Consider the following 14,200-nt stretch of genomic DNA (forward strand, 5'->3'; position numbering starts at 1 on the left):
ATTGATTATTAATTGATGTTTACAGTTGTTTCTCCTCATTTTGAGTTGTCCTCCATCAGCAAATAAAAGTGCCAAAAGTTTTACTTCCATTTGCATTATCATGGTCAGGTTTACTTTGAGGTATTAGCTCTTCCCCAGTTGCATTTTGAGTGCCTTCTAACCTGATGGCCTTATCTTCAGGCACTGTATCTGACAATATTTTCACACTGCTATCTGTTGATTTTTTTGTTACTATTCATAAGGTTTTCAGTGGCTAATCAATCAGTAGTCCACCTCTCCTTTTTCTCAGTCTTTGTTAGTCTGGTTTCTCCACTGAAACCTATCCACCGTGGGTGACCTGGCTCATATTTAAAATACTGTTGTTGTAGCTTCTAGTGTCAACAGCAGTATGCAAAGCCACCACAGTATCACACACTTTGATAGATAAGTGCTGGGGAAAACTCATACTTGCTCTTCAAATTCCCTGCAATTGATTCAATTCTGACTCTGCATAGGGTTTCCCTATTCATAGTAAAGGATTTCAGAGGATGTAAATTTTTTACTGGAGTAGATAGTTTGGTGTGTTTGAACTGCAAACATTGAGCTTAACAGTTCAGTACTTATACACTTCAGGGCCATCCTGATAATGCTATGTGAATTTGCCTTCACTTTCAAATTTCAGAGTTTGAAGGGGTTAGATCAGGGCTATAGGTTAAGGTTTTCCAACAAAACTATAGGACAGCCCTTGCTACCTTTGAAGAATGAGCATGTTCATTGTTGTGATGGGAAAGAATTTCTTGGTGCTACGTCATTGAAAACAGGTGTTTTCTAATATCAAAGTGAGGCTAAATTAGAAGAACCGCTTGAATCTGTTCCATTTCACCCCAAAATTGTACATAAAGGTACAAGGCATACTAGGAACGGATCTCATTTTAACCTTGAAACTGCATGTATTAAAATTGGAGGAAAATAAGTATTTTGTGTTATCTGAATAATTTGTATATTCATATATGCAGAAATGTATGTTGTGTGAACAGCATTTTATATTTAGTTTTATAGAGAAGGCTATTGTTTCACTGTGAACAGTCCTAAGTTAACTAGACTAGGAGGAGGTAGATGGAGTTAGAAGTCTTCAGTGTGTATAATAATAATCCCAAGAACAAGGCAATGCAAAGATAGAATTTTTATATAGAAATAGAAAGATAGAATCAGTGTTTAAGTTTTAGAAGTATTTTATTGTATGAAGCAATAGATGGCTATTTTGGAAACTCACTATGCTTAATATTTGGAATTTTAGGTTGCTTATAATGGTGATCCCGAAGGTGCCCTTATCCAATTTGCAACATATGAAGAAGCAAAGAAAGCAATATCAAGTACAGAAGCGGTGCTGAACAATCGTTTTATTAAGGTTTACTGGCACAGGGAGGGAAACACCCAACAGTTACAAACAAATTCCCCAAAGGTAAGAGAGAAATTTATGTGAAATTAAATGCCTTACTCAGAAAGGTCATAGTATTTAAGGACACTGGCGCTGGCATCAGCTGAGCTTGATTTCAGATTTTGGCTCTGTTATTGCTGGATTTGTTGATAGTGACCCTGTATAGGATGTCCAAGGAGAGAAGTTGGTGAGTTTGAACCACTTATCTTGAGATTTAAACCAACCTTGTAGTCCAGTTCTTATACTGCAGCACCAAATCAGAACCGCAGTATTTAAGATGTATTAGAGAATTGACTTCAGAATTGGAAAGGACATGTTAGACAGCTTAAGAAATTCTCTGATATATATACAAATTAGCAGTGGAAGATTTATAATCTGAACTCAAGGCTAGCTAACACTAATGTCTCTGTATTTAAGAACAGAGACATTAGAGTCAGTAGGCTTTAATTCAGATTCTTGCTCTACCACTGTTCATTTATATGAATTTCAGTGACTTTAAGCTTTGTAGCCTGTCTTCTCTTTTAATTCTAGTCAGTGTTTGTTTAGAGAATTATAAAATATGTGTCAAGGGTATGGAGTTGTCATCCTTTTTCCTTTCCATGCTTTTCCCATTTGAGCAACAAATAAAATATAATATTGGGAAGTTTGTAGATGTTTATTATTGTAAATGTTTAATTTAATCCTCTACATTATAAATGTTATTTTTTTGCAAAGAAAACATCTATGTATAAGTGAAGGAAATTGAAAGAGAATTGGGTTTTGCTTATAAGCTGCAATTTTAGACTTTGCATGGACTACTTAATAACATTAAAGGAGCTCTGGTAGCTTAGTGGTTACGAATTGGGCTGTTAACCTCAAGGTCAGCAGCTCAAAACTACCAGCTGTTCCGCAGGAGAAAGATGAGGCTTTCTGTTCCCATCAAGATTTACAGCCTTGGAAAACCTGTACAGGTCGCTATGGTTCGGAACCGACTCCACAGCACACCCCCACCACCACTTAACATTATTAGAGAAGTTATTTTTTCATGGAGTCCTGGTGTGGCTGACGCTCGCTGCAGGATAATGCCCTAGACCGCAAGGTCAGTTTGAACTGCAAGGTTGGCGATTGAAATCCACCAGCTGCTACTCGGAAACCCTATACAGGGTCGCTATGGGTCAGAACTGACTTGAAGGCACTTAACAAGTGAAAATAATAAGATTTAAAAAAAATTTTTCTTGTTCCTAGGTAATGCAGCCTTTAGTCCAGCAACCCATACTACCTGTAGTGAAACATTCGGTCAAAGAGCGGTTGGGGCCAGTCCCTTCAAGTAATATTGAACCTGCAGAAGGACAGAGTGCCAGTTCAGACCTTCCTCAGGTAAATGAAAAGTCTTAACCATTTCTCTTGTCCCAGAGTAGGCGCTCAGTAAATTAATTTCCTTTGGTAAATTATATTTAAGTGTACATATTTTATATAGAAATATGATAGTCTTCACATATTTGAGCTCTTCAGGAAATTTGTTTTAACCATTACTGTAACATTTTCTTAGCCTTTACTTTTTCTATACTCTTTGAATCTTAAGTTCTCTCTTGTTAATACTTATTTCTGAGAATATTTCTCTCACTGTGGAGAAGATATGTTTCATAAAGCTTCCTAGAAAGTTAAGATTAGTACACTAAATCTTATTTTTCTTACCATCTTTTTACTTAATTTAAATTCTATTTAAGCAATAATTTAGAGTATATTGAAAGCTTTTGGGAACGGAAGGTTTAAGACATCGGATTACAACATACTTGATATTAGACTATTTGAAGTACTTAAGTAGCTCTCAGAACTTTGCATCACTTATTCCTGACTGGTTTTCTCTCCTTCATATATCATTCCTTTATAACTCCCTTTACCCTTGAGTGGCAGTGTCTTGTTTCTGCATTGTCATTTTCTGAAACTTAGCTTTCCCTTTGTCTCCAGATGGGTCACATCTGCTATGTGAAGTGTTAGGACTTAACATGTTATTTAGCCAATGGAAGCCATCTTATTAAAATGTTGTTGTTGTTAGGTGTCGTCAAGTCACTTTTGAGTCATATCAACCTCATACACAACAGAGCCAAATACGGCTTCACCTTTTGTCATGCTCACAGTTGTTATAGTAGACCCCATTGTTTGCTATCAGTCCATCCAGTTGAGTGTCATCCTCTATTTTGTTGACCCTCCAAGTTACCAAGCATGATGATCTTCTTCAGGTCCTCCCTGAAAACATTTCGTAGGTACAGGACATGATGTCTCTCACCACCCTCATTTCTAAGTTAAATTGTTGTTATTAAGGGCCTTGCAATTGCTTCTTGCACACAGCAACCCCATATAGCATTTCCACCTGGCTATAAGTCTTTGTGAGAGCAGAAAGGCTCATCTTTCTCCCACAGAATGACTGATAGGCTTGAACTGCTGACCTTGTGGTTCACAATCCAGTTCTTACCCTAAAATGTTGTTGTTGTTAAGTGCTGTCGATTTGGTTCTGACTCATAGCGACTCTGTATAGGGGTTTCCGAGGAGTGGCTGTTGGGTTTGAGCCACTGACCTTGAAGATTAAACCGACCTTTTGGTCTAGTGCTTATCGTACCGTGCTACACCAGAACTCCATAGTCCTAGATAAATTCCTGAAGAGTAAAATAATGAGATGATATAAAAATCTGCTTGTGAATTAGTAAATTATTACCAGTTCTAATTATCACACATCATCAGCAAACACAGTGTACTTGGCTATAAAACAAGCATAATTTAAATAAAGAAGAATTTTTATTTTAAAACTGGAGAAGCAGCCAGGTACTATACTTGCTTGTATCTCGTGTTCAAAATGTTCAGACTTTTTACTTGCCAACACAGAATTCTAAAATTTTAGGACTGTGTTAGTAGAAGGGACATTACCAGTCACCTTAAGTCTCTTATTTTTCATTGTAATTTTTCATAATTGAGTTATATGTTGTCTTATTTTTGTTTTTCACATGTTTTCTTTTTGTGTCTTCTAAAAAGCTTAAAAGTTTTTGTGATCAACATCAGTATACTCATAGACTCTGTTTATGTAAATAGAATCAGAATGTTCAAAACCCGACAGACTTATATATGCTTGGGGAAACACTGAATATGTCCATTTTAATTTTTTTAGAATGTAACTAAGTTATCTGTGAAGGACAGGTTGGGTTTTGTATCAAAGCCATCTGTTTCAGCAACTGAAAAGGTAAGAAGAATAGCATGATGTGTTTGTCTTGGCTTCATAAATGTTTTCAGGTGGCATCTCAATTAAAAAAATTTTTTTTTATAGTTCTGAACTCTTCTTAATAGTATTTATCTTATTCCTATCTATTGCTGTATTTGCTGAAAAAGAATATTTTTCTGTTTTTACTTTATGCATCAATGTTACACTGTTTGCCTCTTATTTTTCCATATATGCCATTCTTTTGATTTCCTGTGGAGGTGTTGTAAATTTAATTTGACCAATCTGGTAGTCTTTTAGAAAGAGCCATGGATTAGGAATTTTACCTGGGTGTGATCCCTGGCTCCTTCCTTACTAACTGCATGATGGCGAACCCTGCTCTTAACCTTTATAAATCTTTTTTGCCTTATTTGTAAAATGGTGATGGTATGTATCATTTTCTTGCTCACATTGTTTTGTGAGAATTAAATAAAATTGTTATAATTATTTTTTAATCTGGAAAGGATGATGTAGTTGTAAATTTTTATTTATTACTAACAGCTAATGGTCTAGCCTCACAATGAGTAAATTTTGTCATTTCTATTTTTAAATGGGAGATAAATACTAACTCAATTAAGATTATTCATGAGGCCTGATGGATCTGTGTAGATGTGCTGGTTTATGTGTGAGTGAATGCCTTGATCTTCAGTCTTAACACTTTTAGTATGTGAGAACCCCAGATATTGTAATTATCTTTCTCATTTCTGTAATTTCACCTTAAAGGAAGTTTTAAGGCCCAAATAGTTTTATGGTTTGACTATATACTGTGAATCAACCTGAGCTGGACTAGAATCGGAGTCTCCTATTTTTCATTCATGCCTCTTTCCAATAAGAAATGTACAAGGAAAATTGACTTAATTGATAAATAGGGCATCCCATGAGATCCAGTATCTTTACTGGTTCCTCAGTATATTATTCTCGTTATTTATTGTTTTCAACTCTGGCAATTCTAGGAATTTGAATCTCAATCTCATTCAGTATATTAGCGTTTCCTCTTCGGCATCTGAACATTACTTAGGCATAACGTGCCTAAAATCAGTTGCTTTATTTTTCATATAAGTTAACTTCTCCTTTAAGCTCCCAATTTTGGAAGTGATACTCCATTTTTTAAGTTGTGCAATCTATAAATGTTGGACTTGGAATCATTTACTTGATAATGTGGTCCATTTACTGGTTTCTACTACGTTCAATATACCCCAGCTTGTGGATACAGTGTCTTGCTAGTATTCTGGAGTTCTCCTTCTCTAGTTTATATTGTTGCCATCTTAACTCTCAGACTTACTTTTAATGTTAATTCATTACAAAAACATTGTTTCTCACAGAAATAACTTGGTTCACAGTCATCATACCTAATTTTTCTCATCCTATTATTGCTATACTAGTCTTTTTTCTTAAACCTTGCGGAATACTTTTCTGCTCATTTTATGTTGCCTTTTTCCTGCCAGTTTTTTCTTAAAGACATTTTCCTTTGCTTAATTGAATTTTGATCATCCTTTAAATAATGAGAAGCTCTAATCTCTTCTATAAAACCTCTCAAAGTTTTAATATAATTTACTCCTGCCCCTTTCCTCTGACTTTCTGTACTGCTTAGTTTATGCTGCTAATTTTAGCAGTGTCTAACTTTTAGTTTATATTCTATAATAAAAAGTAATTTGGGAATAAAAGAACAATATAAAGTCTGCTCTACATAGTATACTACTGAATAAGTTTGTATACTTATAAATACCAGATTAATTATATGTAGTTATTTGATTATGTTAAAGCTTGGACTCTGAAATGCTTCGCTGTTTTCAGTTATTTTATATGACTTTATAAAAACTGGTTACAAATTTGGAATTGATGGTATAAAATTATCCTTTAAGTGACTTTGTGAAAAATCATTAATGGTAATGGGCTATTCATAGGGGAGAAGATACTCAGTAAATACTTTAAAAGAATCTTTTTAAGAAAAATAAAATTATTTCAACTATGCAAACTGTCAGGCATCTACAGTGAACCTATTTACATAGTTGCATTTTATTTTTTCTTATTCTTGGTTGTTTCTGTTTCCCTAGCTTGTTGGGGTTTTTGCTGCAGATTCCTAAGAGGGCAGTGATTCAGAGAAGTCTTAAGAAGAATAGAAAATTTCCCATCATCAGATCTTATTTAAAAATAAATAAATAAATAAATAAATAAATTGAAGGCAGGAGAAAGCTCAAAGCTGGTATCTACATAGTATCTCTGTCATTGTTGTAGCAAATAAGTATCCATATGTAAAATTTTATCCCCTTTCTACAAATCACACCAAGTATAGCCTTTAGTGATCCTCCTCCATTTAAAGATTTCACTTTTGTGAGAGGCCTGGGAGAGAAGGAACTTGGTGCTCCTAATTATTAAAATAATACAATGGACAGTTTATTCATTTGAGTAGAGTGATAAGTGAAATGTTGATTGAGTGCCTCTACTTACTATAGACAGGGAGAATAAAGTTGGCACCGTTACTTAAATTTTGGCTAGTTTGGAAAATTTTAAAAAGATTGAAACTATTATTTCTCTAAAACCCTTTTAAATTCTGAGTAAGCAAATTGGGTCTGAAGTTGAATATTTAAGCTTCTGTGAGTCATACTTGTATCAATTTTGGGTAGATAAAATTTGTGACAGTTTGATACTATTGCTCTTTAGTAATAATCTTTGCAAACTAAAATATATCTTGGTTCCTTTGTTAATATCTGTACTGTGGTACTATTCAAAAGGAAATTGTGTGATATAATTGAAAAAGCACTGGATGTCATAAAGAATTCAGCTATTGATTTTCTGACATTCTGTATGAACTTGAACAAGTATTGTTTGGTATTTTAATTGGATTTGTTGTATAATTTTGCCACTTTAAAGATAAAGATTATGGAGACTTATGATAGTATTGGGTCTTCCTGTAAGTATTATTTACAGTTATTTTAAAATTTATTTTTTATAGCATTGGCTTCTGTCAGGAATATTATCTCCATGTTTTTTTTTTTTTCTTTTCAAAACAGGAAAATATAATTTATATCAAATTGTTTGCTTAATGGTCTAGGAACCAAACTATTGTAGCAAAAATCGATAAATAGCTTTTTATAGTTTCCGTTGATACTAAATATTCCTCTTTAAGATATAACTAATATAAAATATTAATCCAAAAAATATTTTTAATTGAACTCAAACTAAAATGCTGTTATTCTCACTACAAATTCTAGAAAATCAAATTATAGATTTTCTGTAATTTCCTGTATAGATGTGCCGTTTTAAGGGATTAATATAAATGAACATGTTAGATCTGGCTTACTGTGAGTATGGCTGTTTAGCATCATGACTGCATTTCTTTTGTATTTGATTCCAACTTTAACAATGGCTATTGAAAAATGATACTTGCTTAATTTAATTTGACTTAATTTATATAATTTAAAAAAAAATACTTTTTTCCCATTCTTTTTTTGAGAGTGAGGTTTTCTTTACTTGGTAGGGTGTTCGGCCCCATAGATAAGAGCAGATGCCCCATTCTGTTTTAATCCAGAAGAAAAAGCTATTTTTCTTTGCAAAGACTGGTAGTAGTTACAGCTAATAATATTTTTATTGGAAAGCAAGGTAACAGCTATCTATCTTTCTGTCTATCTAATGTATATCTATCTATCTATCTATCTATCTATCTATCTATCTATCTATCTGCCTATCTATCTGATTGGTTTCTTTTTGTCTTATGAATTAAGAGGTGCTCGTGTTATACACCCTAGAGATACAGCACATCTCAACTTGTTTCTTGAGTCCAGCGTAACTCAGTTGCCAAAACCTGACAAGGATACTTACAAGAGAAGAAAAATTCCAGGCCAAAATAAGTCATGAAAATAGACACAAAAATCCTCAACAAAATCGTAGCAAAGATGTCCAGTGATGACATATCAGTTAAGATTTATACCAGAAATGCATAGTTGGTTTAACATTTGTTTAATCCACTACATTAACAGAGTAAGAAAGGCATAAAATAAATAATAAAATTCCCTTAAAAACATAATCTTGATGTTGTTTTTGTTGTTAGTCATTGAGTCAGTTTGAACTCATAGCCCCCTTGTATGGGGTTTTGAGTAGCGACTGGTGGGTTTGAACTGCCGACCTGTGATTAGTAGTACAGATAAAGCATTTCATAAAATTCATTATTTGATTATATTAGTGAAATTGCAAATTAGGAATAGAAGGAAACTTCCTTAATCTTGTAAAGTCTACCTAAGTGTCCCCTCCCAACAACAAAAACTACAACAAAGCCCAACCCTGCAGTTAACAGTGAGAAATTAAATACTTTTTCCCTAGAATCAGCAATAAGGCAGGGATGCCGCCTCCCATCACTCCTATTTTGCATCGTACTAGAAGATGAGGCTTTCTACTCCCGTAAAGATTTACACCCTCGGAAACCCTGTACAGGGTCGCTATGGGTCGGAACCGACTCGATGGCACTTAACAACAACAACAACAACAAGAAGTCCTAGCTAATGCAGTCAAATAAGAGGAAATAAAAGTCACACAGATTGAGGTGGTAGAAACAAAATTTTTATTTACACATAGATGGGATTACTGTATGTGTAGAAAATCTGAAAATATTCATACTTGAAATTAGTAAATTTAGAATTTAATATGTAAAACTATAGCACGTGCATATGTGAAAAATAGGAGATGTGTTGCTTGGAAAGGCTACTGACTATGTTTTGACTATTAGGAATTGTGAACATCTTTTCTCTAGGGTTTGTACTTCCATCCACTGGTTTAAATTTTAACAGATTTCCTTCTCTTTATCACAGTTGTGTGTTCATTTTTTAAAGTAGCAGTATATCCCCTGCTGTCTAAACTCTTTACTATCTAAATTCTGGAAACAACTAGTGAGAGGGATATTTGTTATTACATTCATTGCCTCAGACTTTTTATTTTCACATTTTAACACATCTGAAATTGGGCTGTGTCTTAGAATTTTAGTTGTTTCGTGGTTGTACTTGAAAACCTTTTCTCCCCTTTAGGAAAGGTACCTACAATAATGTTGTTTTTGTTGTTGTTAAGTGCCGTCGAGTTGGTTCCGACCCGTAGTGACCCTGTACAGGGTTTCCGAGGGTGTAAATCCTTACGGGAGTAGAAAGCCTCATCTTTCTCCCGCGGAGCGGCTGGTAGTTTCGAACCGCTGACCTTAAGGTTCGCAGCCCGATTCGTAACCACTACGCTACCAGAGCTCCTACCTACAATAATAGTGTGTCTTAATAATTAGTGAAAACTTAGATTCATTGAAATATGTTAATTGATTTTACATTTTTATAATAGGAAATTCCTGTAGAAAGCAAAGAATAAAGAGGTCTTCTTGTTCTTGTCAGATACCTTTATTCCCTTTGAACCAGTGCTCCTTAAATTGATATCAGGGCATTAATAAGAATGCTTTAAAAAGGCGTTTTTCCCTACTCAATGAAGTTGGAAAAATGCTAGATTAAATTCTATGGGTTTCTTTACTTCCAGATTTCTCAGACCTTTTTATTAGGATAATACAGTTTGAAACTTTAAAATAGGGTTTTTAATATTTATTTCCAATTTATTTGAGTAGAGAAATCTTTTTTGTTTCAACCTTGCTAACTTGTTAGGGAATTGTCTGGAAAACACTTTAAGAAACAGCCTCTGTTTCAGCAGATTATTTTGTGTTTCTACCCTTGTAAATTTGTTTTGCCCTTTTATAATTACAGAATTTATCATTGGCTTATGTGATGAGGTGTAATCCGGAAGGCATTGTTCTGTACCATTACAATGAATGTCGACTGAAGTTAGACTACATGTATTTATATTTTACTGAATGCAAATATTTCATATGTTTTAGTGATAATCTAAGTATTCGTTTTCATTATTAAAGTAAGAAAACTCTTAGTGCCATTTTGATGCATGTCAAGTATCATAAGGAGCCTTAAACATTATGATATATAAAATTAGTGGTGGTGGTGGTTGTTGTTGTTAAGTGCTGTTGAGTCAGTTCCGACCCATAGCGACCCTGTACAGGGTTTCCGAGAGTGTAAATCTTTACAGCAGTAGAAAGCCTCAGTTTTCTCCCGCTGAGCGGCTGGTAGTTTCAAACCGCTGACCTTAAGGTTCGCAGCCCGATTCGTAACCACTACGCTACCAGAGCTCCTTAGAATTAGTGGTTATGTAGTATTCTTAATATTTATTCATTTAGAGTACAGATTATCCTTGAATGCATAGTATAGTGATAAGTTGTCTGAGATCTGAAGGCCATATGCTTAATTTGTGATATGCCCTAATTTCATGATAAAAATTTAAAAAAGTTTTCAGAGTGCTACCTCTCAGATATTACCATTTTAGTAGGGGAAAAAAAAAGAGCCTTTGCCTCATTGATACTATTCTACTCCATTCCATTAGTATTACTCAGTAGTTCCCTTAATCTTTTCTAGGTCATGGTCTCCTTTAAGAGTTTGGAAGATATGTTACTACTTCTGGAAAATTGTAGTGTTCATTTACATGTTTTCATGTTTAGTTTTATGGCACTCATAAGTCCTCCCTGAAGAGATTTTCCCTAGCTTCCTTTTTTTAAGAACCACTAGCCAACGAACTTAAAACTGTTTTGTTTTTGAAGAACAAAAAAGTCAACTATAAATATTTTCACTTTCTTAAATTAGCCCTGTATTGAAAAAATTTCCCATTCATGACCTGAAATCATTTATTTAGTATAAAAGTGTTTATTGTGTATCTACTCGATGACACTTAAGAACAGCTGTACATTCAGTTACTGTTGCCGTGTTGAAATATATGATGCCCCAAGAAAAAAATTTGCCCCATGAAATTAATTTTGAGTTCATAAGGACGTTATAATACAAACAAGTTGAACTTCTTCCTTTTGTAAATAAGCAAAAGGAAACCTAGAAAGTGCTTCATCTTAGCCAGGGTCTCATAATTATAACAGAGCTTGAAAAACACCATTCTTGTTTGAGGTCCTTAGTATGTAGACAGGACCTTAATAGACATAATGACCTTAATTGATACAGTGCCAGGTCAGTTATATTAATGTTACAGTGGGGGAAGGCACAGAATTTCATAGCAACATTAATACAGAAAAAAATATATGATTAGGGCTTTGTGGAAGTATTGATTGTATTATGCTGAACTTTCAGACAGAAGGAGCAATACTAGGAAAAGGAATGCAAAAAGGAGAAAAAAGCAATAGAACTTATTTATTTCAGAACTGCAAATTGTAAACGATCATGTTAAATTGCTTGAGGGACATTATCCTCCCTGTACCAATTTCTTGTATCATTTTTTTCCTGTACCAGTTTTTTGATGAATACAGTGTTTGCTTTAGTCACTAGAAGAAGTGGCAAATGCATTTAGTAATATTTTTCCCATTGAGTGATAACAAGGTGTACTGTTCTTTTTCAACTTGTGTGTTTAAAACAGCAGTAGCAATATTTGCTGTTAATTGAAAATTTTTCATTTAAGAGTGATGTACTCTTTATTCATAACTCTTCCTTTCAAATCAAAAACTGCGATTGAGTTATTATAAATGTGTATTTTAGTTTGTAACTAAATATTATCAGGCATACTTTAAATAAGATTACATTTGTTAAAACTAAGACTCAGAAAATTATGAATGGTTGAAAATTTTTTAAGAAATTGAATTTTATTGGTAGGTGTTGTCTACATCTACTGGCCTAACAAAAACAGTGTATAATCCAGCTGCTTTGAAGGCTGCCCAAAAAACCTTACTTGTTTCCACCTCTGCAGTTGATAATAATGAGGCACAGAAAAAAAAGCAGGTAAGTACAACTAGTAAAATATTTAAAAATTGTGTGAAATAAAGCTTTTCTGCATGTTAAAAATTATTTTTCATAATTCTAACCACAAAACAGAACTTAGAAGAAGTATCCTATCCACCACTGTATTTTCCTCAGTTTGGTGGTGCTTATTGTGATGGCCATGTGTCGTGGAGTTAGTTCCGACTGAGCGACCCTGCATAGGGCTTCCGAGGCTATAAATCTTTACAGGAGCAGAAAGCCTCTTCTCTAATAACTCCTATGAGGTGACTGGTAGATCCTAACTACCATGTGGTTAGCAGCCCAACTCATAATCCACTATGCTACTAGGCCTCCTATAAGTGTGGCAGTGAATATTAAGTTTTTCTTGGGATATGAGTTTCTCTTGAGATTCTTGAAACTTATGTTTATATAAGTTTTATATTGCAGACCTTTGCATTTAGTTTTGCCTACAAGCTTCTGCAATTGCAATCCCTTTTTTTTCCCCCTCATGAATAATTTTGTTAGAGAAATAAACATAGTAATCTAGTTGAGTATTTATTTTGATCCCTTTCTCCAGGAGGCACTGAAACTTCAACAGGATGTAAGGAAAAGGAAACAAGAAATTTTAGAAAAGCACATTGAAACACAGAAGGTAAAATATCAGAGTTAGATTTGACATAATTTACAAATTGAAGTTTTGAGTAAATTTTGTTTTATACAATATATGTAGTTCTGACAAACAGATTTATTTTCAATTTTGATAAGACAAATATTTATTAATGATAATGGTTTGAGCTTAAAATGAAAATAAAATGTCATATTTACCTAGCTATGTTTCTGCTGGTCAGTAGTTTGTTCAGATAATGAAATAGGACTTTTCATAATGTTGAGACATAGGCTATTTGATTGTCTTGGGATCCAATGATCCTGTATTATCCAAAACAGAAGCTGTTAGTGACATGCAGCTCTTGAGTACTGAAAAAATACCTAGTCTGAGTTGAGACGTGGTATATAAAATAACTTGCCAAAATTTGAGGAGTTAATATAGGAAAAGGAAAAGTAATCACATTAAAAAAAATTGATTGAAACTATTTTAACTATTTATAATATAATAATTTGCTTATTTATTTTACTTTTTCACTCGCCTAATGCTATTGCTTGTGGTTATGTGCCATGGAGTCGGTTCTGACTCATAGCTACCCTGTACAGGGTTTCCAAGGCTGTAAATCTTTATGGGAGCAGATAACCTCATCTTTCTCCGGTGATACAGCTGGTAGTTTCGAACTGCTGACATTGAAGTTAGTAACTTGATTCGTAACCACTATGCTACCAATTGGCTACTAGAAAATTTAAAATTACTTATGTGACCATTGTTTTCATTAGACAGTGTTGCTGTCTTAAAAAAAATTATGACATTTAATTTTAGTCAGCTCTTGATTATGCCTGCTAATTAAGGTTGGCAATATATTTGCAAAATATTGAAAATACAAGAGTCCTTCAAAACGTTTATGGAAAATTGATTAAAAAGATGGAATTCTTTCACACATTTTTGAATACCCCTCATACAGAAACTTTAAGGTTTCTTTTTGAAATGGCTGTTTTTTTTTGTTTTTGTTTTTGTTTTTTCTAATTTAAATTTGCATGTAAAAACGGAAGCTGTCTTGCTTCAGAGAACCTGTAAATGTTGTGTAGCTTCTCCCACAGGGTGTCACCTTGCTTTCCTTCTTGTTTCCTGTCCATGTTGATGAGACCAGTCTCAATCAGCCAGTTAACTATTCTTTG

At 33.8% G+C, this 14,200-nt stretch overlaps 1 protein-coding gene across 5 annotated transcripts in view; it reads left to right on the forward strand.

The window, feature by feature from the left end:
* Positions 1–14,200, forward strand: part of RBM26 (RNA binding motif protein 26) — a 112,356-nt gene that overhangs the window by 76,446 nt on the left and 21,710 nt on the right. For 2 of the 5 annotated variants that reach the window (XM_006832014.1, XM_006832016.1), the window contains exons 12-16: positions 1,277–1,441; positions 2,642–2,773; positions 4,557–4,628; positions 12,314–12,439; positions 12,996–13,070. In XM_006832014.1, the coding sequence (XP_006832077.1) occupies positions 1,277–1,441; positions 2,642–2,773; positions 4,557–4,628; positions 12,314–12,439; positions 12,996–13,070 (570 nt within the window). The remainder of the gene's footprint in view (positions 1–1,276; positions 1,442–2,641; positions 2,774–4,556; positions 4,629–12,313; positions 12,440–12,995; positions 13,071–14,200) is intronic. The other 3 variants (XM_006832015.1, XM_006832017.1, XM_006832018.1) reach the window with 3 other exon arrangements.

This window comes from Chrysochloris asiatica, unplaced genomic scaffold (assembly GCF_000296735.1).
Source record: "Chrysochloris asiatica unplaced genomic scaffold, ChrAsi1.0 scaffold00005, whole genome shotgun sequence".
Taxonomy (NCBI): Eukaryota; Metazoa; Chordata; class Mammalia; order Afrosoricida; family Chrysochloridae; genus Chrysochloris; species Chrysochloris asiatica.